The sequence below is a fragment of the Pseudorasbora parva genome, chromosome 10, assembly GCF_024679245.1.
Source record: "Pseudorasbora parva isolate DD20220531a chromosome 10, ASM2467924v1, whole genome shotgun sequence".
Classification (NCBI taxonomy): Eukaryota; Metazoa; Chordata; class Actinopteri; order Cypriniformes; family Gobionidae; genus Pseudorasbora; species Pseudorasbora parva.
In genome coordinates, this window is record NC_090181.1 from 40,160,387 (window position 1) to 40,183,975 (window position 23,589).

Consider the following 23,589-nt stretch of genomic DNA (forward strand, 5'->3'; position numbering starts at 1 on the left):
TGCGGCCGTACCATGGCTCTTGTCGTTGCGGGGCGAGAGGTTGCTGTGGCTTAATCTCTCGAGCATTGGGAATAAGGAGAAATTAGATTTTCTCGACGCTCCGGTCGATGCTAGTGGACTGTTTGGTCCACACGTTCTCAAGTGTATTGTCCAGGCTCATTGCCGAGGGTGCAGGGAGACAAAAACAAAATGACAGCAATGAACCAAGAAATAAAACGGTCTCAGAGTCACACAGAACCCGGACGTTTTTCTCTCTGTCTGCTAGATGGCGCTGTTACTGTTACAGATATTTCACCCACACCCAGAACGAGTCGATCTTTGGGTCTGGCCCATGAAGGGTTAAATTTAAACGCACTCGGGCTCCCGCAAGAGGTTATAAACACTATCCAGAGCGCTAGAGTGCCATCAACACGCTCTCTGTATGACCTTAAATGGCATGTGTTTGAGGAATGGTGTACATGTAAAGGGAGTTATTCCTTTTCAATGTGCAGTGAGTGATGCTCTCCCATTGTCCATTAAGCTTTGTAAAAAGCAGAGTGCGTTTTCTACTATTAAAGTTTACCTGGCTGCCATTTCGGCCTGTCACATAGGCTTCGAGGGAGTTTCAGTGGGACGGCACCCTCTGGCATGCCGTTTTATGAAGGGAGTGAAGCGTCTGAGACCAGTATCTAAGCGCCTGGTCCGGTCATGGGATTTATCCTTGGTTCTGAATACCTTTACTCTGGCTCCATTTGAACCTCTGGAGAGTGTTGATATTAAGCTCCTATCTCTGAAAACGATCTTGCTACTTGCTTTAGTATCAGCTAAGCGAGTGAGTAAGTGAGTTGCATGCCTTGTCGGTTCATCAGACATGTCTGAATTTTAGCGCGGGTGGTGATAAGGTTACATTGTTGCCTAACCCGGCTTTCGTTCCCAAAGTCAGTCGATCTCCTCGCAGCGCCTTTCCCATTGGATGGTAGAGGCAATTGAATTGGCCTATACGTCTATGGGCTTTAATTTCCTAGCGGGTTTAAAGGCTCATTCAACAAGAGGTATGGCTACGTCTTGGGCGTTGTTTAAGGTGATTTCGGTAATAGATATTTGTGCAGCTGCAAGCTGGGCTTCCCCAGCACTGTGGACGCAGTGGAGTCATTCAGGTTCCTGGGAACTACCATCTCTCAGGACCTGAAGTGGGACAATCACATCTACTCCAATGTGAAAAAGGCTCAGCAGAGACTGTACTTCCTTCGTCAGCTGAGGAAGTTCAACCTGCCACAGGACCTGCTGATTGAGTTCTACTCAGCTGTCATTGAGTCGGTTATATGCACCTCCATCACTGTCTGGTTTGGTTCAGCTACCAAATCAGACATCAGGAGACTGCAACGTACCATCCGGACTGCAGAGAGGATTATTGGTGCCAAACTGCCAACCCTCCAGGACCTGTACTCTTCCAGAGTGAGGAAGAGAGCGGGTAAAATCATCACAGACTCCACTCACCCCGGACACCTCTTGTTTGAACTGTTACCGTCAGGACCGCGACTCCGATCACTGGCCACTAGAACATCTAGGCATAGGAACAGTTTCTTCCCACAGGCCATATCCCTCTTGAACAGTCCCCCCCCCCCCCCAAGGCAAATGCATGTAAGTGCAATTATTCACACTTTTTAGTGCAATATCTCCTAAACTCAGGTGATTACTTATATTATTTATTATTTATATTTATTCTTACCACCCAAATACTGTAAATGCTCATAATCTATGTCTTCTGACTAAATGTAACTGTGACCTTATACTGTTCATATTTTTCTTCATATTTTTATTCTTAGAATTTTTTATTACCGTGTTGTATTGTATTGTTTATGTGCACTGGAAGTTTCAGCCCCAAAAAAAATTCCTTGTGTGTGAAAGCACACTTGGCAATAAAGCTCTTTCTGATTCTGATACATTTGTCAGATTTTACCGTCTGGATGTCACTGCACCTTCTATGGCTCATGCAGTTCTCAAGGTTGGCTCTTTGGAGAATTGAAAGGTTATCTTTCGTTCTTGCCGGGTCTGTTTGGCGGCTTCGGAAAGCATGCGTTTCGGGAGTTGGCTATATCATTCCCATATGTGAGATACCAAGCGATTGTTTAAAAGAGAACGTTAGGTTACTTGCGTAACCCCGGTTCTCTGAGAACAGAGCGAGGTATCTCACCAAGCTTCCCTACTTGCATAACACGGGGGAAGAGCATGCTCAGAATGCCGCTTACGGGGATCACAGCCATATATATAGGGAGGGGGTGGGCTCCTTGTATGAGCTGTGATTGGTCCGTCCTTCAGACAGACATGCTGTAATTGGTGCTTCCATAGTCTATCATGCCTGGGGGCGTTCCCATTTGTGAGATACCTCGCTCTGTTCTCAATGAACCGGGGTTACGCAAGTAACCTAACGATTTAATTTGCCTGGACCGAACCCGAGCTCAATTTCTTCCCCTCCCCTGCCCCCGCTGGACTCGGTTCATATTATATTATTTGGGTCCAAACCGTGGTGTGTTTGTTTCATCAAAGCAGCAGCTGTTTACCCGGTTGCTTATTAACGACAGCTAGCTTGGAAGCCAGCAAAATGCATAGGGTTGCTCACCTCACCTCACTTTTAAATTTTTCTTTTTGAACTGTTGGTTTTGTTTCTAAAGCTTCAGTACGTAATGGCCTTTGCCTCTTTCTACCACGAATGTACTACAAATGCCCTAAAGAACGCTCTACAGCTCTCTGCTTGCAAGCACATAAACACAAATTTTTATCAAATCATACATTATTAATAGCGGTTCACCTCTGCGATTTAGTACGATTGCATTCACATCAGCTGCGAACCGTACCAAAGTTCACATGAACCGAACCCCAAGTCACCTTTTGAAGCGGACTCGGGTACGGTTTGCGGATGCCCACCCGAGTTCGGAATACAGCATTCACATCAACTCTGACGTTGATCGAACCCGGGTGTGCACCAAAACTGCAAGTGTTAAAGCACCCTTAAACTTCCCGATCTAAACATCTGGGCCGCCCTGATAAGATCAGAAATGTTTGATATTCAGGATTTTAAATTAGGATGATTACGACTATGATTACGTTAGTACACAATAGCCAATGAGAGACAAGTCTCTCAAGAAACTGAAACTCTCAAGACAAGAAAGAAACTGAAGTGAAGGAACTTTTAAAATGGCGACCGCTAAACAACGAGTTGCCACCACACACTCATTTTGTTTACATCCGCTTCCCTGTGAGGTGATAAATCTGGCATGATTTAAAGAATGTCTTGTAGTGTTTGATGCACCACAATTTTTTCTTGTAGTGTCTGCAGGTTTGAGATTTGAAAGAAGAAAATCAATGAAGATTCTCCATATGTGTGAGATGCCACCAGTTCCCTTTCGAGAGAGGTTCCTCGTATTACGTATGGGAAAAACTCCTTTTCTCGAGAATATGAAGCAAAACTTTAATAAAGGTATCCATGTAAAGCGCAGTGCCGCTGAACGGCCATAGCTCAGCGCGAGGAGCGCTCTGATTGGCCGGGCCACGGCAACTGCATGAACCTATGGTGAGGCGGCTGAGAGGAACGAGCCAATGGGGGGCGTTCCAGGAGCCCGCCGAAAAAAGGTGCTTATATTTGCATACAGGAGGCTATATAAAGCCCTAATTTCGCCATAGGTGTCAGATTTTATCTCCTTCAGCGATACCTTCGCTGACCTCCGGAAGAAGCAACCGCCGTCGAAAAGGCACCAGCGGAACCTGCAGCTGAGGACGACGGACTCCCTCTCCGCCTTCTCTGCCGTTCCAGCTACGCCATCCGGCGATCGTATCCTTTTAAACTCTCTTCTCCTAAAAGAGCGCGGGGCGTTGTTTCAAATGCCTCGCATTTCCTGCGGCTCTTGCAGAGCTCCTCTCCTTGGCGGCGACCGTCACGTCATCTGTGTGGCATGCCTTGGACGGGACCACGCGCAGCTCGCACTCTCTCAGGGCGGCTGCCCCGAGTGCGATGAGATGGCGCTGCAGACCCTTCGGGCTCGCCTCGCCACCTTCGACCAGGTCCCTCCTCCTGCCGCTGGGCCGCGCCGCAAGAAACGCCGCGACCAGAGACTGCCGGAACGGTCTGGCGACTGCACGCCGGATGACTCCCCGCGTGCCTCGCCATCGCCGGTCACCTTCACCCAGGAGGAACAGCGTCCCTCTCATGCAGCGGCCTGTTCGGTTTCCTTCGGTGGCCCGTCGCCAGAGGATGATGAGGACAGCCTCTCCACAGCCGCTTCTGGTAGCGAGTGGTCAGCTTCTGTCTCGGAGCCCCCAGCTTCGACGCAGACCGCCACGAGCGCCAAATCTAACGTCGACGCGGAACTCATCCGCGTGCTCTCCAGGGCCGTGGAAGACCTCGGGCTCGAGTGGTCCCAGCCCGATGAGCCAACGCGCAGCAGATTGGACGAGTGGTTCCTGGAAAGCCGCCGCCTCTCTTCTCCTCAGAAGCCCGCGCCTTTCTTCCCTGAGGTACACGACGAGCTTACGAAGTCGTGGAAGTCGCCCTACTCTGCTCGCGCCAGATCCGCCTTTTCCCCAGCGCTCTCCGTTGTCGACGGCGCTAAGGAAAAAGGCTATGAGTCTCTTCCTCCCCTCGAGGAGGCTGTCGCCGCGCACCTCTGCCCGCCCTCCTCCTCCAGAGGATGGCAGTCCAAGGCTCAGCACCCGTCCAAGCCCTGCCGCACCACTTCTGCTCTCGCTGGCCGGGCATATGCCTCCGCTGGCCAGGCTTCCGCGGCCCTTCACACCATGGCTGTCCTTCAGGTGTTCCAGGCCAGACTTCTCCGCTCCTTGGATGAGTCTGTCCCCGACTCCGAGGTTTTGAAGGACCTCCGCAGCGCGACGGACTTGGCCCTTCGCGCCACTAAAGCCACTGCACAAGCCATCGGGAAGAATATGGCTAACCTGACGGTCTTAGAGAGGCACCTTTGGCTGAATTTGACCGAGATGAAGGACGCGGATAAAGCCTCCTTTTTGGACGCCCCCATCTCCACTACCGGTCTCTTCGGCCCGTCAGTCGTGGGTTTCGCGAAACGTTTCACTGAAGCGCAAAAGGCTTCGCAGGCTATGAGGCATTTCCTGCCTAAGCGCTCCAGCTCGTCTTCAGGCCAGGGACGCTCTCGAGGTAGACCCCCGCCTTCTCAACCCGCTAAGCCGGCAGAGCCACCTTCCCGGCCTCGCTCCTCTTCTGGACCGCGCCAACGTTCCCGCTCCGCGAACCGTAGCAGTCGGCCTGAATGCCGGGGACCTCGACCCAGGCTTGTGTTGAACCCCGAGCCTCCGAAGCCGTCCTAGCCGCAGGGATAAAAAGGAGATGGTCAGGTCTCGCCTCGGCCGGACCCCCATCTCTCCCTCCCGGTCTCCCAGTTCCCTGCACCCAGGTGACTGCCGACCTCAGTTTAGCAGCCAACGAGCCCGTTGTCAAACGCACTCGCCTGCACACAAACGCCGTTATCACGGCGACCCAAATAAATCTCAAAAAGAGCTTTTTCTCTGTAGTAAATGTGCCCACACATCAGTCTGCACTCCTACACTCATTCACCCCTCCCACCCATGCTATAAATGTCCCGGCGCCCACTCCACAGTGCACGCCGCCACACATAAGCACTACCCCCTCTATGTCTCAAGCACAAAATGGCAGCGCTACCGAGTTCCCTCTAGTAGGCGACCCTTATCCGCGCCGGCTCCAGCCGCTATCGTGTCGGGCTCAGGCCTGGCAAGCCATGCCCGGGGTATCAAATTGGGTTATGAACATAGTAAAAAGGGGCTACTCGCTACAGTTCGTTCGCAGGCCCCCGCGCTTTCGCGCCGTGGTCGAGACCTCGGTGAGAAGCAGCGTCAGTCACGTGCTTCGCACCGAGATTTTGAAACTGGTAGAGAAGGGAGCGGTGGAGCCCGTCCCCCCTTCCAAAAGCGAGTCGGGCTTCTACAGACGATACTTTCTCGTTCCGAAGAAGGACGGAGAGCTCAGGCCCATCCTAGATCTAAGGCATTTGATCAAAGCTCTAATGACTCGCTCGTTCAAAATGCTAACGGTGAAACAGATCCTCGCGCACATTCGCCCTGGGGACTGGTTTTTCACGATAGATCTGAAAGATGCGTACTTTCATGTGCAGGTAGCCCCCCACCACAGGCCATTCTTGAGATTCGCCTTCGAGGGGCAGGCTTATCAGTACACGGTCCTGCCATTCGGCTTATCCCTGGCGCCCCGCACGTTTACGAAATGTATGGACGCGGCATTAGCCCCGCTCAGGCTGAAAGGGATGCGGGTGCTCAACTACCTCGACGACTGGCTAGTGATAGCCCAGTCTCGAGCAGAACTACTAACACACAGATCCTGGCTCCTCAACCATTTAGACTGTTTGGGTCTCAAGATCAATATCGCCAAGAGCTCGATGTCACCCACTCAAAAGATATCTTTTCTGGGCATTGTTCTAGACTCGAGACTCATGAACGCGCGGCTAACGACACAGCGCGCGCTATCCGTCCAGAACATGGCGACTTCATTCAAAGCCGGAACTCGCGTTCCCCTGAAACACTTTCAGAGAATGCTCGGCCTTATGGCCTCGGCATCGTCAGTGCTCAGGCTGGGACTGCTACACATGCGCCCCCTCCAGCGTTGGCTACGCGCCCGTGTCCCTCCTTATGCATGGAAATGGGTCCGTTTTCCCGTCAGAGTGAGCCACAGCGTTGTCAAAACTTTGGCTCCTTGGACGAGGACAGAGTGGTATCGGAGGGGCGTGCTTATGGGCACAGTTACGAAGTTGAAAGTGGTCTCGACAGATGCCTCCACTCGGGGGTGGGGAGCCCTGCACGAGGGCAAGCCGATCTCTGGCCTGTGGGCAGAAACAGAAAAGCGGCTGCACATAAACTGTCTAGAGATGAAAGCGGTCGCCTTATCGCTGAGAGCTTTCCTTCCACATATAAAGAACCACCACGTCTTGGTTCGTTCAGACAACATGTCGGTGGTAGCGTACATAAACCGCCAGGGTGGCCTGAGATCATATTCCCTTCACCGCATGGCGAAGCATCTCCTTTTATGGGCAGGGGAATGGTCTCTTCACCCGCAAACGGTTCTCTTAATTTGGAACACCTTCGGCAGAGCGAAAGTGGATCTCTTCGCCTCAGAAGACAACACTCACTGCCCAATATTTTTCTCCAAACGCAGGGATGCCCTGGCCCATGTCTGGCCCAGTCTCCCGCTGTATGCTTTCCCCCCGATCGCGATGCTACCACAAACCATCAAGAAAATCAGGGAGACAGCATCCGCGGTGCTTTTAATAGCCCCGCTCTGGAGGAACCGAACGTGGTTCTCCGATCTGATCCAGCTGTCAGACACAGCCCCATGGCCCATTCCGCTGAGGAAAGACCTCCTCACGCAGGCGAAGGGGGGGATCTGGCATCCCAGTCCCGAACTATGGGCCCTCCACGTATGGCCCATCAACTGGTATTCGGAAACCTCTCTGACAGAGTTATGAACACTATAGCGGAAGCTAGAGCCCCCTCGACGAGGCGGCTCTATACTCTGAAGTGGTCAGTGTTTTCTAACTGGTGTGCCGTCCGAAATATCGACGCACGCTCATGCGAAACAACAGAAGTGCTCGCTTTTCTCCAAGAGCTACTGGACGCGGGTCGTTCCCCCTCCACGCTCAAAGTTTATGTCGCCGCCATAGCAGCTAACCACGCTCAGGTCGCGGGACATTCACTAGGGAAAAGTGAGCTCATTGTACGTTTTCTTAAAGGGGCCAGGAGATTGAACCCCCCTCGCCCCCCTTCGGTCCCGATTTGGGACCTCGCGGTGGTTCTAGACGCTATGAAGGGTTCCCCCTTCGAGCCTCTCCAGACCACGACCATAAAGCTTTTATCACTCAAAACTGCGTTTCTGCTGGCTCTGGCCTCGGTTAAACGTGTGAGTGACTTACACGCACTCTCAGTGAGTCCGTCCTGTTTCGAGTTCGGGCCCAACAACTCCAAAGTTGTTCTTAAACCGAGACATGGTTTTATACCCAAAGTGCTTTCTACCCCTTTTAGAGCACAGGTTATTACTCTGCTTCCTTTACCCGCATCTCAGGGTGAACAGGACGCGAATCTACTCTGCCCGGTCAGAGCTTTGAGACTGTATCTGGAGCGCTCCTCCCCCTTCAGGCAGTCGGACCAGCTGTTTGTCTGCTTCGGCGGCCGCACTAAAGGTTGTGCTGTCACGAAGCAAAGACTCTCACACTGGATAGTGGACGCTATCTCGCTGGCATATGAGTCTAAAAACCTGACTTGCCCTATAGGCGTTAAAGCCCACTCCACTAGAGGCATGGCCTCATCTTGGGCTTGGTCGTGTGGCATTTCTTTGGAAGATATCTGTGCGGCGGCAGGCTGGGCCTCTCCGTCCACTTTTATCAGATTCTATAAATTGGAGGTTCCAGCTCTACAAGCAGGGCTTCTCTCCATCTAGGCTCTATCTTGACCCTGGTAAACTGATTGCCTTTAGTTTTGGCCTGTACACATCAGTCCTTAGGCACTTTTCATTTATCATAAGATCCGACTATGTCCGATCAGCCGTTCAAACGAACCGACTCTTCCGGTTCTTCATCCCCCTTATAGCCGCCTCTTCGGTGTCTCGGGGGTTATTTACATGTGCTTTGGGCATACTGGGTCAGTCAGCACACACGGCGCTTTACATTGTGTTCCCATACGTAATACGAGGAACCTCTCTCGAAAGGGAACGTACTCGGTTACTTTCGTAACCTCGGTTCCCTGAGAGAGAGGAACGAGTATTACGTTCCGTGCCGTGTTTATGCTTCTCAGGTATCGCTTCAGTCGATCTAAAAACCTGACACCTATGGCGAAATTAGGGCTTTATATAGCCTCCTGTATGCAAATATAAGCACCTTTTTTCAGCGGGCTCCTGGAACGCCCCCCATTGGCAGGGATGGGCAGTATTTCAAATACATGTATTTAAAATACGTATTTGAAATACAAAATACTATTTTGTATTTTGTATTTTAAAGCCTTTGGAAAAAATCGAATGTAATTTGTATTTAAATACATTTAAGATGAGTATTTTTGTATTTTCAAAATACTCAAAATACTTTGAGCCAGTCAACCTCTTTATCAGGAGCTGTTTTCATGCATCTACTAGTTCAGACCAGACACGCCCCTCCCCCCAACATTCATTCAGGTGAGCCGCAGCTGTACAACCCTAGCCTGACAAGCCTGACCCACATCAATGTTTGGTCTGGAAACTCTCCATTGACAGCTCAATCTGAGGGGCGGATAAACGGTTGTCTGTCAAACTCCCTCTGCACGCGATAGGATAGCGCTACAACCAACCAGAGCAACGAAGGTGAAGCGGAGCTCGCTGACAGATTAAACATTCGCCGTATCCGGTCGGCTAAACTCTGAACACATCTTCCCTTCTTAAGAATGACTTCAGTGCCGTTCTTTGTTCTTTTCTCAGAGAAAAGCTTAACTCAAGTCTTCCAGAGTCACGGCCAAAGCTGATTCGAAAGACCGCCGTTCGCCAGCGTCTGTGTTTACTAGAAGCACGCAAACCAGTGTTGCCAACTATTTTCCAAGGAAAGTAGCTAAAGCCTGCCCAAAAAAATCGCTAAATGTCGCTAGATGACGTCATGCGTTAATTAGCATATTAGTGACGTCATCACGCCGTCCTTGCGTTCAGTCTGCCTGACGTTTTTTCTCTCCTAAATCGTGCTCATTTACTATATTTTACAATAATATAATACAGCCGACTGTCCAATAAATGTTTTCATTTCCTATACCTTTTTGTCATACAATATATGATATAGTGAATTACAAAAAAAATTATATGTGTAAAATCTGAATTGAGAAACTGGATGAACTAAAGCTCTGTACAGTGAGTAATATAAGTGATAAGCACAAGAGATGGAACTCATCATAACTAATTTATTTAAATATAAAACAAAAGAAGCAGTTAACATTAAGTGAGAAATCGATGGCAACCTTGTGTGCTCATATGTGTAGCTCGCTCATTCACGTCTGTCAGCTGCTGTCTGTAGGCGCGAGCAGCTCCCCTCAGCCATTCACTGAACAGGGCAGACGCAGAGAGAGGTGTGTGTGACGGCAGAGGGGAAAAAAGACCTCGCGCTCGCAGGACAGTACTGGCGACATTTGTAAACTAAAGTAGCTGAAGTTTGTCCAAAAAGTCACTAGATTTGTCGCTAGTCGCTTTTTTGAAAATAAGTCGCTAGAGGGGTCTGAAAAGCCACTAAAGATAGCGACAAAGTTGCCAAGTTGGCAACACTGACGCAAACGCAACTCTGCCGTCATTATGTTAAGACCCGCCCACCGACTCTATACACGATGTGATTGGCCCGACCAGAGTTTGGTTTTTACAGCTCAGAAGTGTATTGAGAGTTGCTAGACGGCACTCGTAGCAGATTAGATTTGCTGCCGCTAGGGTGCGTCTAGATTTCTAGGCTAGTACAACCCAGCCTTGGATCGGCAACTTTACAAAATTGTTGGAATAAGGTGAGGATGTCATGGTCAATTCTACTTGTTGATTAAAGTAGCTTGTCAAATGTGTTTGAAGTATTAACGTTACTGCATGTTAGGGATGAGTGATATCATATGACAATACATATCGTAGATTCGTAGCAATAATATAAAATGTGAATCGATGGAACTTTTTCTAAATCATTTACATAGATAGGCCTATCCCGATAGGATAGGCCTATCTATGTAAGCACATATATCTGTGCAGCTTTTAGTGGGCAGGAATAATTGGAATGTTGGAGTGGAAAAAGAAGTGAGGGCGAATGAGTTATTGACGTAATTTGTGTTATTATAACTGCCGCTAAAGGAAATTCAAAATCAAATTGAAAACGAAAGTTTCTAAGCAGTTGCACAACATCTAAATGCTTTTTGGCATTCAGAATAGGCCCAGATAGATTACAGCCTAATATGGATACCTTCACTGAATTGCCAATTTCACATGTATTTGGTGTATTTTCAAAATACAAAATACTGTATTTGTATTTAAATACATTTTTCCACACAGTATTTTGTATTTGTATTTAAATACATTTTTCCACACAGTATTTTGTATTTGTATTTTAAATACATTTCCATGTATTTATGCCCATCTCTGCCCATTGGCTCGTTCCTCTCAGCCGCCTCACCATAGGTTCATGCAGTTGCCATGGCCCGGCCAATCAGAGCGCTCCTCGCGCTGAGCTATGGCCGTTCAGCGGCACTGCGCTTTACATGGATACCTTTATTAAAGTTTTGCTTCATATTCTCGAGAAAAGGAGTTTTTCCCATACGTAATACTCGTTCCTCTCTCTCAGGGAACCGAGGTTACGAAAGTAACCGAGTACGTTTTCACACTCGGTTAAGATTTAAATTCTCCTGTAGTCTGAATCCCGCTTTAATTTGGTTAGAACTTAAGTGGTTTTCATGCAAAAATATCTAAAGCAAGTTACATTTACCAGAGAAGCAAAGTGTGTAAAATTATGTGTAAAATAATGTATGAATAATGCATTGGTTTTAATGAATATATTCAGATAATTTTTTAGGCCTAATTTTTGTTAGATTTCTGCTTAAAGCAAGGAATGCCAATAGGGAATTTTTAAGCCATGCCAGCTTCTAAAACGATACTTATTATAGTCATTCAAATAGAAACTAAACCAAATTTTAAGTAAAAAGTACTACAAGTCTTAATCTTTTGTAATTAGCTTATTTTAGGGATGATTATATATTTTAACACGAGACAAATATTCTGCCAAAACTAAAAAAAATATATTAAAATGACTTCTGTAGTGCACACAATTATTCAGATAATTATTCTTTCTGAGACATCTAATGCTTAACCCTCGATTAGACTGTCCCGCCAATATTCAGAATGGGTTACTTACCGAGACTTGTGACTGGGTCTTTCTTTTAATAGCATCACTGTCCAGTTCCTCTAGACTCTCGGTTAAACCCTCTGCATCGCTTACTGTCAGGAGCGTGGTGGCATGTTTAGCTTTCACCGTCAGCATCTTACACTTGGAGTTCAGCAATGCAATCTGCTCCTGGTAGCCTTTTATTTTCTGGGCCAGTTCCTGTTTAGATCAAAATAAACACAGAACAGATGACAGATTATGTTATTTAACTGCCCCAAAGGAAAGATCAGTCCGGCTAGCAACAAACTAAATTTGAGGACATTAGCTTCCATCCAAAGTTGTGAATTTAACTTGTGCGCAAAACTGTATTATCGCATTTGCGAATAAAGCTCAGTTTCTTGGGTATCACAAAATATAATAATATATTTTTTTGTTATATCTTAAAATACATTTGGGAAACCACCGTGGCTCTTTTTTCGCACATCATAAATGACTTGCGCCTCAGAGCGCGCAGTTGAAACACAATAAATGCTGTCATGTTATTTTGCGCTCAAAGGCGGATACACATTTGTGTAAGACAGTTCTGGGTGGAAATTAAACCCATCCATTTTGATGACAGACTTTGGCTCAGGCATGAGAACGACCAGACCAACAGATGTTGTGTAATGAAACTGGTCCGCTGGTAAGTCCAGTTATCCAAACACACCCTCAGTTAAGGCAAAGTCATGTTTTTTTTGTTGCACATCAAGGTATTTATGTAGTAAATGTGTTTTAATTGTAGTTAAATGACTCATGTCTTTTTATTGGATTAAAAACATTATACGCCTCAAATGAGTGCATATGTTTTTATGTGCATTTTTAGAATTTATGCACATCTTGGCATTTCCAGTGAAGTTTTTATTTTTACTATAATCCATGCTTTGCATAAAAATAATATGGAATAAATAAAATAATACAAAGTGTGCTAGCGTGTCATCAATTGAGCGTAAGCGTCAGTTCTGGCAGGCTAGGTAGTCAAGACGCTGCTAACGCTATTTGGTCTCATCAGCTGGTTCTGCTCAGCTGAGATGCATCAGCTGATTTGCATCAGTGCATCAGCTGTTCACACTCCCCTTGCTGCTAATGGCTTGCTATAAACAGCGCGCATCTTCAAACAGATTCAGTTCGCTCCTAAACTGCTGTTTCTAGCTCTTTGCTGCCCACCACCTCCCCAGCTCCTCCATGTCGTGTATAACGTGGCATTTTACTTTGTCATCGTTGCTGCTCTGTTCATAGGGGGAATAGTTCAGCTCTCACAGCCCTAAACTGTGCGAGCGTTCCCTAATGCTGCTGCTGTCATCTGACTCTCTGCTATTTCATGGTGCTCATGAAAGGTCAGAGGACTCCCTGAACAGAGCCATACCGCCAAAACATTCATTCAGAATTATCAACTGAATTGCAATTTATATCAAATTCTTAAATCATTTTATTTGTTCTTGACTTAATAGACCTGACAGAAATGAGCTGAATATACATAAAACCTCATCAATGCTGCTATTTGAAATAAAAAATTGCAATTGAAATAAAGCTAAAATAAATTAAAATATAACTATTAGATGAAAAACCTAAACTTGAATGGAAATTAGAAATGTGGTCTAAGCAACTGACTGAAATAAATGTAATTTTGTGCAAGTTGAAGTACTAAAATTACTAAAACCCGAAATAAAAATAAAGCTATATAGATATATTTTAAAACGAATGACAAAATCACATACAATTGCTGAAACTTAGTTAAATTTTAAATGAAAACTGAAAATAAAACAGAATTCAAAATACCAGTATTAGTCATAGTAATATTAGTAAATACTATAATAGTATAAATAATACTAAAATGACACTGCACCTCGTGATGATTAATTTGTGCCTGCAGCTCTTGGATGTTGCTGGTGTTCACAGGCTGGTCCTGAATGACCCGGTGAGCGTCTTCAATCATGGCCTGCAGGTTTCTGACTTCCTGTTCATACTGTTCGTACTGCACAACTGCCTCCTACAACAGATATCATACACTTTTATTTATTTTTATCATGTAGAGGATGTCATACTGGACATACCCCTTAACTAACCCCTACTCCTTAACCCATTCTTTCAGACACCTTTGTGTCTGATATTTAAATGAAAATTAATACACTATTTAGTTCCTTTACAGAGTTATTGCATCATGTAGACTTTTTCAGCCTTGTTTTTGTGGGGACATGTAATAAAACCTGGCCCACTCTAAAAAATAGCCATCTGAATACATCTCTAATTTATAATCCTTTCTGACGGATCATAAAACAAACCGCATTTGAGCCTAATAAGCTATAAGCACTCATGATTCAGTATAATTTATGGTGTGTTCCGCATGTACTCGGAAGTCTGAAATTCGGAGTTCCCAATAGGAACTTTTAACTGGAGCGCCCCCTTAAGTTGGAGTTCCGACTCGGAAAATTGGAGGAACAGGAACAAACCTGGCTTCAGAATCCTGCTTAGCGCATCAACAGTAGTGAAACAGTAGTAATATATTGTTGATTAGCACCTCTGTTTGTCTGTCTCAATAAACTCAGTTGTACACACAGCACTATTCATCTATCTGTGGACATGATACTTCAGCATTATATTTGCAAAATGTTGTATTCCGAAAAAGCAAGCAGTATTAAACATATTTGGTGCTGATCAAGACCAGCAGCTTAGCATGTGTCTTTATTCCCACGACAGCGCCACCTACCTGCAGGATGTTGCACTGCTGGATGGCAGTATGCTGCAGTTGACTGGCCTCTTGTTGTAGATTCAGAGCAGTGCGGCAAATGGACAAACTGGTCACCACTTCTTCAGGGACTCTTAGAGCGCTCTGACACTCCTGCACGGCTTCTACCTGCTGCTTGAAGCTCTCCATGTCTGCCAGCAAACGCTGAAAAAACACAAAATCTGTTTGAATAACCAAAAAGTGCTTCCCCTTTTTCCGTGCTAAAATACTGTATGTAACAAATCAGGTTCACAGAAAGTACTCAAATAGATAATCAGAAAAAAAAATCTGTTACAAGATCTTTAACCACTTACACTACAGCCAGACACATATTTACCACTTATTTATTTAGAAGAGAATAGATTATGGATGTATAGCATTTGGGTCTGCATCAAAGTAGGAAGAAGGACAGAATCAATCTGGATTGAACAAACTACAAAGCGACTGCTCCATAACAAAATTAAACTTAAAATCAATTGTATTACCCATTTCTATAATGCAGTCAAGTAGGCTGTGCATGGAATTATAGGCCTCAAATAACTTGTATGTTCAGGATCAAAGCAGATAACTGTACCTGTCTTTGTGTCAGTTGTTCTTTTAGACTCAGTCGAGCCAGTTCAGGAGATGTGAGAGTTGCTTGAACCTGCTCCAGAGTCACATGCAGGGCCTTCACTTCACACTCAAACCTCTCCATATCCTAAAAGAAAATACTTAGTAAAGTCAGTCATGCTGAGCTACTGTAGTTACCAGAATATCTAAAATATTCAAATCTGAGAAAGGAGAAAAAACCTTTGCTGCATCTTGCAGACTCTGCAGTCGTGATCTGATGCCTTGCTCCAGCTCCTCAGTGTGACGGCTCAGTTCTGACACCTGCTGTCCCATGGCCTCCACCTGCAGTGTCTCAGACAGTATCTCCACCTTCTCATGCATGGCCTCCAGGTCACCATGGAGCTCACGTGACTCTCGCAAAACAGACTGCAGGGTCAAACGCACAGTTTATTCATTGTTGCAGTAAACAACTAGCCTGGATGCTAGCCGAATTTAGCCCCGCCCACAACATTTGAGCTTGGGCAGTTCGGTCTGGTCCTGATCCATAGAGGAGTAATTATGCCCGAACAGAAACTGTTCGAACTTTGAAAATAGGATTGAAATTGTTCAAATCCTAAACAGAGAGCTTGTTCGTATATGCATTCACCTTCACCGTTTCTCTTAGAAATGATGATATGTTGCTAAGTACTATGTATATTATTAAATTCTTTCTTTTACAACACCGGCAAAGACCGTTTATTCCAGCGTGCGTGCAGACAGGGTTGCCAAGTTTATACAACAAAACCCGCCAACTACTAGCCCTAAACAATAGCTTCTCAGGGGGATTCTCCTGAAAAAAATGGCATTTGGGGAATAAAATGTGCGTTATTTTGGCAAGGTTGCCTGCTAAAATGCACATTCCTGGGTTTATATATCACATAATAGTCGCTTCAACCCGCGGACATGGAAAATAACCGTCGGGAAAACCGCGGACTTGGCAACACAGTGCAGTTGAGTTCTGTTGACATTTGACAACTAACGTTATGCGTCGCTCCGTTGCTCTGATTGGTTGTAGGTCTATCCAATTGAGGTCTTTCCTGGTTTGGTTGAAACACACCCCATAATCACAGCCCAATGGAGCCGTTTCAGACTCATACTCTGACTAGAATTGAATATGACCACGTCAGGCTAGTAAACAACAGATAACTGCACCAAAACTGACTTAAATTACACACACACGCACACACACACACACACACACACACACACACAGATTTGATTTGCGTGTGTTGAAGTTCACCTGATACATCCTGATCTGTTCTTGCAGGTGCGAGGAGGAGATCCAGATGATGTTGGCTTTCACCAGGCTCCTGGCTCTGTCTGTCCACTTCACTATGAACTCAAACATCTCGTTGTACTCATCTAGATGTGCATCCGCCTTTTGAGGAAAAAAAAACACATCACATGCAATGTTTGAAAGACTCTAATACAAAGGTCTTAAATAAGCAAATAGCCTTTATGAAAAAGGTTCATTTACAGTAAGATTCTGTCTTTTTTCTATTAGCTGAATGCTTATTTTGTCTATTAATAAAACATTATGTATCATACCTTCTTCAGCCATATAGTCTTATATTCAGCCAGTCGAAGAGTGTGATGATGGATCTCCCGTAATTTGGCAATTGCATCAGCCAGCTGTCTGGCTATCAGAGGGTTACGGCGACCAAAGTCCTGCAGTGCGCCTTCTAGCTCAGAGAGATTTCTTCCGCAAACATCAAGTTCATCACAGAGACGCTAGAAATATAGAAACAAGTTCAAGTACTTTATATAGTCATTCAAGGCAGTGGACATTTGTTCATAGAAAACACATTCAAATGTTATGAATATAAAGATTATTAGGATGCAACACTTACCCTGGCCTCATCTTTGGCCTGGTCAATATCAGTAGCCTTTTCCTTCAGAGTGGTAGAGACGGTCTTCAACTTTTCAGACACATCATGAATTCTGGAATTGAACTCTTCTTTGATAACTCTGGTCTTCTGGATGTCTCTCTCCTTGGCTTGAACCTAAAGGTATGGATGAATTAATTGCTATCTTATAATATGAAGTATAAGTAATATTGTTCAAAACATTGTTCTTTTTGTAAGAAACTGCCAATTAATCCACTATGAAAACAATAAAACCTGTACCTGGTCCTCAATGGATCCCAGTGCCAGGGACACTTCAGCCAGTTGCATTGAGATCTCTGATGGTAAAATAGTGTACAGGTCCAAGTATTTACTTTGCTGCTGCTCTGCAAGCTTGTCCACATTCTGACGATGAGTGATCAGCTCTCCATGCATCACCTACACAAGTTTAAAATACAATTAAGATAGGCAAATTCATTCTACCATTCTATGTACATTCTACTACTATGCACAATATGTAAATCTTCTATATGCATGAAAAACTAGGATGACACAATACATAAGTTAAAATTTAGAAATACTGGATTGGGTACACAATGCAATGAGCTTAACTTTACCTAATTAAACATACAAAATTGAGTCAACAGTGTTGCATATTAAAGTTATTGAAATATAATAATATTGAAACAAATATTGTTTGATTCTGAAAACTGCTTCACAGATTTTCTTCACCTCTAATTCTTGTGTGAGGATATCCAGATCAGATGTGGGGTTCAGCAGGAGCTCCCTGGAGTCCTGGATCCAGCTCTTGACCAGACTCAGTCCTCTCTCCACACCTTCCCTGTCAGATAGTTCCTGCTGGACCCGAGCCTTTCCTGTTCTGGCTTTCTGCAGGAGACTACAAGAGACGCATATTGTACAGATTAGCATCCAGTCAATAATTCTGGTACAGCCCAATTATCAGTATTGTTCTGTTTAAAGGGGTGATGGATTGAGGAATCAACTTTCCCTTGACCTTTTGAAATATAAAAGGTCCTGGTAATATAAGAATATCCTCTAAGTTTCAGAGCTGAAAACGTCCTTGTTAGTCAAATAAAAGCTTTTATAGACACCAGACTCAGCAAATGGTCCTGTGCTTCATACTGTTGTCAGTGCACGACGAAACACCGCCTCTACAGAATCTATAGTGTGTCTAATCCAGTAGCCCCGCTCACCGACTCATGGAGGGCTCGTGCAAGCTGCTCAACAACAATAAATATGCTGAGGAATATTAAGATATTGCGCAATTCCTGGTTGTGGAAGAACACAGTCGCTGCATCGCTAATATTAGGAATTAGTGGTTGAACGTGAGTTCCAGCTCACATGGGGAAGACATGCTCACTTTATTTCACTGCGGGATTGTTTGTAAACAAATCTCCGGTCGATGCTGGATTTAGTGCAACACACATGTAAGTAAAACATGTTTTTATATGTAATAGTACTGCATTGCTATAAATCGTTTTGCTTATCTGTACGTGTCTAACAGAACACCTTTCACACGCTGGACTCAGACACGTATGGGCCATCGATCGCAAAGCCTGGCAGGCCGATGAATCTCATTATATTCTGTTCTTGTTCCACTTTTCTCTCTCAGTCTCTCTCGAGCTGACATCTGAAGGGCGGAGCGCGCCGAACGTGTATGTGTGTGCACGGCGTTCATGCTTATATCGCCCGATCGTGCGGGCTATGTGTAATATAAAAATAATAGTCCAATAAATCGCAGGTCTATGAGAAATAAAACATTGTGTTTGTTTGATAAAGACATTTACGATCGAGATAATTTTGGTTGCCGCTTCTCCCTCAATCTCTCCTCTCTCATGTCACTGAACTGACAGGGGAGCTTAAGCTCATTAAATATACAAATCTTATCCAATCCTAGCCGTGGGCGTTTACTTCCAAGTCTCCAGTGCATCACACCCATCAAAACCCAGCGTTTTGGAGAGAGCCTCAAAACCAGTGTAGGAAATAGCCTATTACTTATTAGTTATGATGTTTTTGAATGTAAAAACCACACGAACATCATTAGTTGAACTCAGACAACAATATAAAATAATTAAAAAAGCCAGTTCATGACAACTTTAAGCCAATATTGGAAGCAAAACTACACTGACAATAAACTGGTCAGTCATAAGTTTTTACTATTTGCATATGCTACAAATACATTGGTTACTGTAGTGGGCAGTTAAATAAATATTTGAACTAATATTGCAAAATATTAGTATTAGCCAATTTCAGTGTTGCGATAAATTCTTTAATAACACTTTTGTTCTTTTCTTTGACAGGTTTTAAAAGTACTATTTTGAACTATGCATAATACAATTTTGGTGCCAGATTTCATAATTATTGGTTTGCATTGGTTTGGAGAAAGATTACACACCTCTCTAGCTGATCGTGCATTGCTTTAATCTCCTTCAGACTTGGTAATCGCTCATGATCAGCCGTTGGCACGGAGACCTCCACATCATTTAGCAGGCTGAGCGCATACTGTCGTAGGAGAGTTAGAGAAGACAGCTCCCTCTCTAAGTCCTGACCAACCAGCTCATATTGGTCCAGATGTGACTGCAGCGTGGCTTTGGAGGCTTTTTCAGCAGTACAATCAGGAACACGGCTCTTCAGTTCTTCTGTTACAGCTCTAACCTTCATCATCTGAAAAACATAGTTGTCGTGTTTAAAATACTTTATAATTCTTTGTGATATCAACCTGTTTGTGCTTGTACCATTACATTTTATATATATATATATATATATATATATATATATATATATATATATATATATATATATATATATATATATATATATATATATATATATATATAAAAAACATTTACTTAATTTAAGTAGGGACAGAGCAACATAATATGAAATGGGGAGTCCAGCAATATTTGTCCAAAAGTGAAACTGCACCTTTTCTCTGAAAGTTCTCCATTCATGGGCCGTATCCTCCAGCACCCTCTCTTGGCCTCGTGCTACACTTCGTAACCTGGTCCAGCGCTGCCACACTGTGGTCATGGATCGACTTATGGTGGCTTTACTGGCATCACTTCCAATCTGCTCTAACTGTGATGCTTGCTCTTCCAGACCAGTCAACTTTTCTTGGAAACTGTTCACCATGGATACTAACGACTGCAGGCCAAAGTTGAAGACATTTTCAATTGGTTTATCATCATGTAGACAGTTGATTACATTTATTTTCTCAAAACAAGAATATCAATATGGCTGACTTAGCTCACCTTATGACTCCTGAGTTTCTCTTCAGCTTCAAGGCCGGTTGCAGCCTTGGCTGTGGAAAACTCTGTAAGCTTCTTCTCTGCCTCATTCATCAGCTCAATAACTGTCTGTCTGGCCTCCTGATATGAATTCCACTGGGCAACACAGCTGAAAAGGTCAAATTATAACTTTGATTATAATTCAGGCCTACAACGAACTACAATAGCAGTCTTTATTAGCATGAAACTTGGGTCAATTTACTATAACCCTTAATATATCTAAGCACTCAAAATGTTCTGGAAAACTGTACTGGGTACAAAATGTACCTGTTTAAAATGTCTTGGTGGCACTGCAGCTGGTCTCTGACCTCCACACCTCTCTGCTGTGCAGACTCCACACTAAGTCGAAGCTGCTCTTTGGCTGTAGGGTTGACCAGGTTTTCAAGTTGAGGTGGCAACGATTCCAGCTCCTCAAGAACACCCAGGAACTCCCGTTCAGTGGCCATGATATCTTCTTGTTGCCTCAAACACTCCTCGTAGTTCTCCACATCCACCCCTAGACTGGCCTGCTGCAAGAAGCCCACAGCATCCTCCAGCCACTCACATGCTGTTTGCATTCTGGAGTGATACTTCTGGCACAAGGCAAGAGCCTGCTCTAATGTAATCTATAAGAGAAACATTTTGATCCATTAGTTAGTAAGCTACATTGTTAAATAAAGGTTCCAAAAGGTTTCATATGCCATAGAAGGACCATTTTGGGTTCCCCCAAGAACCGTTCATGGAACAGTTCTTAAAATCCCTATTTTTTCTAAGTGGGAAGAATTTTTCCACTTTAAATAAACTTTTGTGCAATGGAAAGGTTCCTTGGACATTTAAGGTTCTTTGCAGAACCATATATGCCAATAAAGAACCTTTATTTTTAAGCGTGTAGGGGAACCCCATTGGTTGACTAAGGAACTCTTTCTGGCCTATCTTATTAAGAGGCCTGGTAGGCACACCAGAATCCCATGTTGAGGCAGAGTATCTAAAATACAGCATACTATACTCTTTTTGTTCTTTAACTAATAGTCTTGGTTTAATTGATGGTTTTTATAGAACTTGCCTGCTTGGAACTAAGGGCACGTTGAACATCAGCCTCCAGCTTGGCCATCTCTTGCAGACTTGAATCGACATGAGCAGGAACAAGCTCATTGGCACTGGTGTACTTCTGCTTCTCTCTGGTGCTAAGAGCTGCCACTATCCTCAGCCTCGACTGCACTTCCTCTTGCATTATCTGTTGCTTCCGAATTTCCTCCTGGACCTTCTCAATCTTGACGTCTACCACCACTTCAGAGCCAAGTTCATCTTTGATTTGCTGGAGCCAAGTTAAGGTCCGATTAACTTCGGTCTCAAAATCTTTACTCTGCACAAACCTGTTTTCACACTCCACAATTAGTTCTCCAACAGCTGACTGTAAGGACTGAAGCTCTTCCTGCCAAGAGGTCACCCGCTGCTTTGAAGCCTCATGTGCAGCGGTATCGATGTGGGATACCAGGTCATCCATCTGCTCCATAAGTCGAGTGAGGTGAGAGCTGGCACCTTGAAGACTAGCGGCCAGGGAATGATAGTTTTTCAATCTCTCCTCAGCTGACTGCGTCTCTGCATTGACCTTCACCAGTTGCTCTTTGGTGGCCTTCAGCTCAGAATCAACTTGCATAGCCATGGCTTGATGGTCCTCGAAAGATTCCAGAGTGTCGTCGAGATGTTCTACCCTTTGCTCAATCAATCTTTTTAGTCCGTTGTAAAGGCTAACCAGTTGGGTCATTTCTTCAGGTCTCCAAGGTTGACCAGTGCTTCGAAATCCCTCTTTCTTTTGGTTAAGCTCACTGACGGCTTGTCCGAGATTGGTCAACTCCTCTAAAAGGGCTTTATAATCTGCCTGAAGACTGACAACTTCCTCAGTCTTAAGGCTGACAGACTGCGTTCCTAAGTTGTAGAACTGTTCCTCAAGTTCTTTAAGTGCTTTGTGGGTGACATCAATAAAGGAGGCATATTCCTGTCGGGCAAGAATGGCTTGCTGTATTTTCTCCTGTTTTTCTTTAGCTAATCCCAAAACATTATTGTACTGTTGAGGAAGAGCAATCAATTTCTCATCTAAGTAGCAATGGTCGACTTCATTCAGAGTGGGAAGTATTTCTTGACCCGTTCTTTGCACAGTTAGCAGAAGGTTCTCATATTCCATGGCTTGATCCAATATTTGTTGGTATTTTGTAAGCTGCGAGCTTAATTCTGCATCTCCATTCATGAGGTTGATCTCTGGGAAGGTCACAATATCAGCTTGCTTCAACCACTGGCATATCTTCTCAAGATCTGCTTTGAAGTACTTCCTGGTCACCAACACTTTTTCCAGCTCTTGAAGCCTTTGGCTACATTTCTGTAGGGCAACCTCAAAGGTATTCTGCAGCTCTTGGAGCTTGTTTAGCATCTCTGATTTCTCCTCTTCAGAGGCATCTTTCATCAGATCCCTACCTTGGGACCACAGGGAGGTCAGCTCACTCTGGTAGGCCCTCAAGCTACTTTGGATGTTCCTGCATGTCCTCACCTGCTTAGATAGGTCATCAGGAAGAAGGGCTATGTACTCCTCTGCTTGTGCTTTCTTCTCATTCTGTTGGACCCAGGTGATAGCCTGATTCACAGCCAACAGGAACTGGGTTCTCTCAGTGAAGGCTTTGCTTAGATGTTTCCTACGTTGAGCCACTTTGACGCTCAATGACTCCACTTCTGCTTGAGTTTCTGAGATGAGTTGCTGCAGTCTTTGCCTTTCATTTAGCCCAAGGTGTGCTAAAACCCTATCTGCATCGCTCATAGCCTGGGCCAGCAGAAGCTGCTTGACTTCCAGTTCACTGCATATGGTGAGATGGTCAAAGAGAAAACTCTGTGCTAGCTCAGGTGGAGGACTCATCTTCATGGCTTCAGACAGGGCAGGTTGCTGCTCCTCTGCCCATTCGCAAGCTTCCCTTAAACGGGCCTCAACTTGGCCCATGTCTTCAAGGGTCACAATAGAGTCTTGGATCTTCCTCTCAATGAGGCTCTCTAGATGGGCCCATCGCTGCTCAAAGTGGCCAATCTGCTCCTTTACCAGCTCTTTGTCATCCAGGTTTAAGTGGTACATTACTTTTTGCTTCTGCTCTTTAAGGTCCTCAAGTGTGTTTTTCTTTTCTTTAAGAACAACTGAGAGTTTCCGAAGAGCCTCCAAATGATTAGATGAACTCTCAGCATCAGTTCTACAA

General features: G+C 44.8%; 1 protein-coding gene across 18 annotated transcripts in view; it reads right to left on the reverse strand.

Moving 5' to 3' along the window:
* Positions 1-23,589, reverse strand: part of syne1b (spectrin repeat containing, nuclear envelope 1b) — a 188,368-nt gene that overhangs the window by 65,990 nt on the left and 98,789 nt on the right. For all 18 annotated transcript variants that reach the window (XM_067456126.1, XM_067456134.1, XM_067456132.1 and 15 more), the window contains 15 exons: positions 21,423-23,583; positions 20,648-20,985; positions 20,345-20,489; positions 20,019-20,237; positions 19,489-19,757; positions 17,805-17,970; positions 17,355-17,510; positions 17,079-17,231; positions 16,777-16,959; positions 16,469-16,606; positions 15,430-15,615; positions 15,215-15,337; positions 14,623-14,805; positions 13,762-13,905; positions 11,910-12,098 (listed from right to left, as the gene is read on the reverse strand). In XM_067456126.1, the coding sequence (XP_067312227.1) occupies positions 11,910-12,098; positions 13,762-13,905; positions 14,623-14,805; positions 15,215-15,337; positions 15,430-15,615; positions 16,469-16,606; positions 16,777-16,959; positions 17,079-17,231; positions 17,355-17,510; positions 17,805-17,970; positions 19,489-19,757; positions 20,019-20,237; positions 20,345-20,489; positions 20,648-20,985; positions 21,423-23,583 (4,753 nt within the window). The remainder of the gene's footprint in view (positions 1-11,909; positions 12,099-13,761; positions 13,906-14,622; positions 14,806-15,214; positions 15,338-15,429; positions 15,616-16,468; positions 16,607-16,776; positions 16,960-17,078; positions 17,232-17,354; positions 17,511-17,804; positions 17,971-19,488; positions 19,758-20,018; positions 20,238-20,344; positions 20,490-20,647; positions 20,986-21,422; positions 23,584-23,589) is intronic.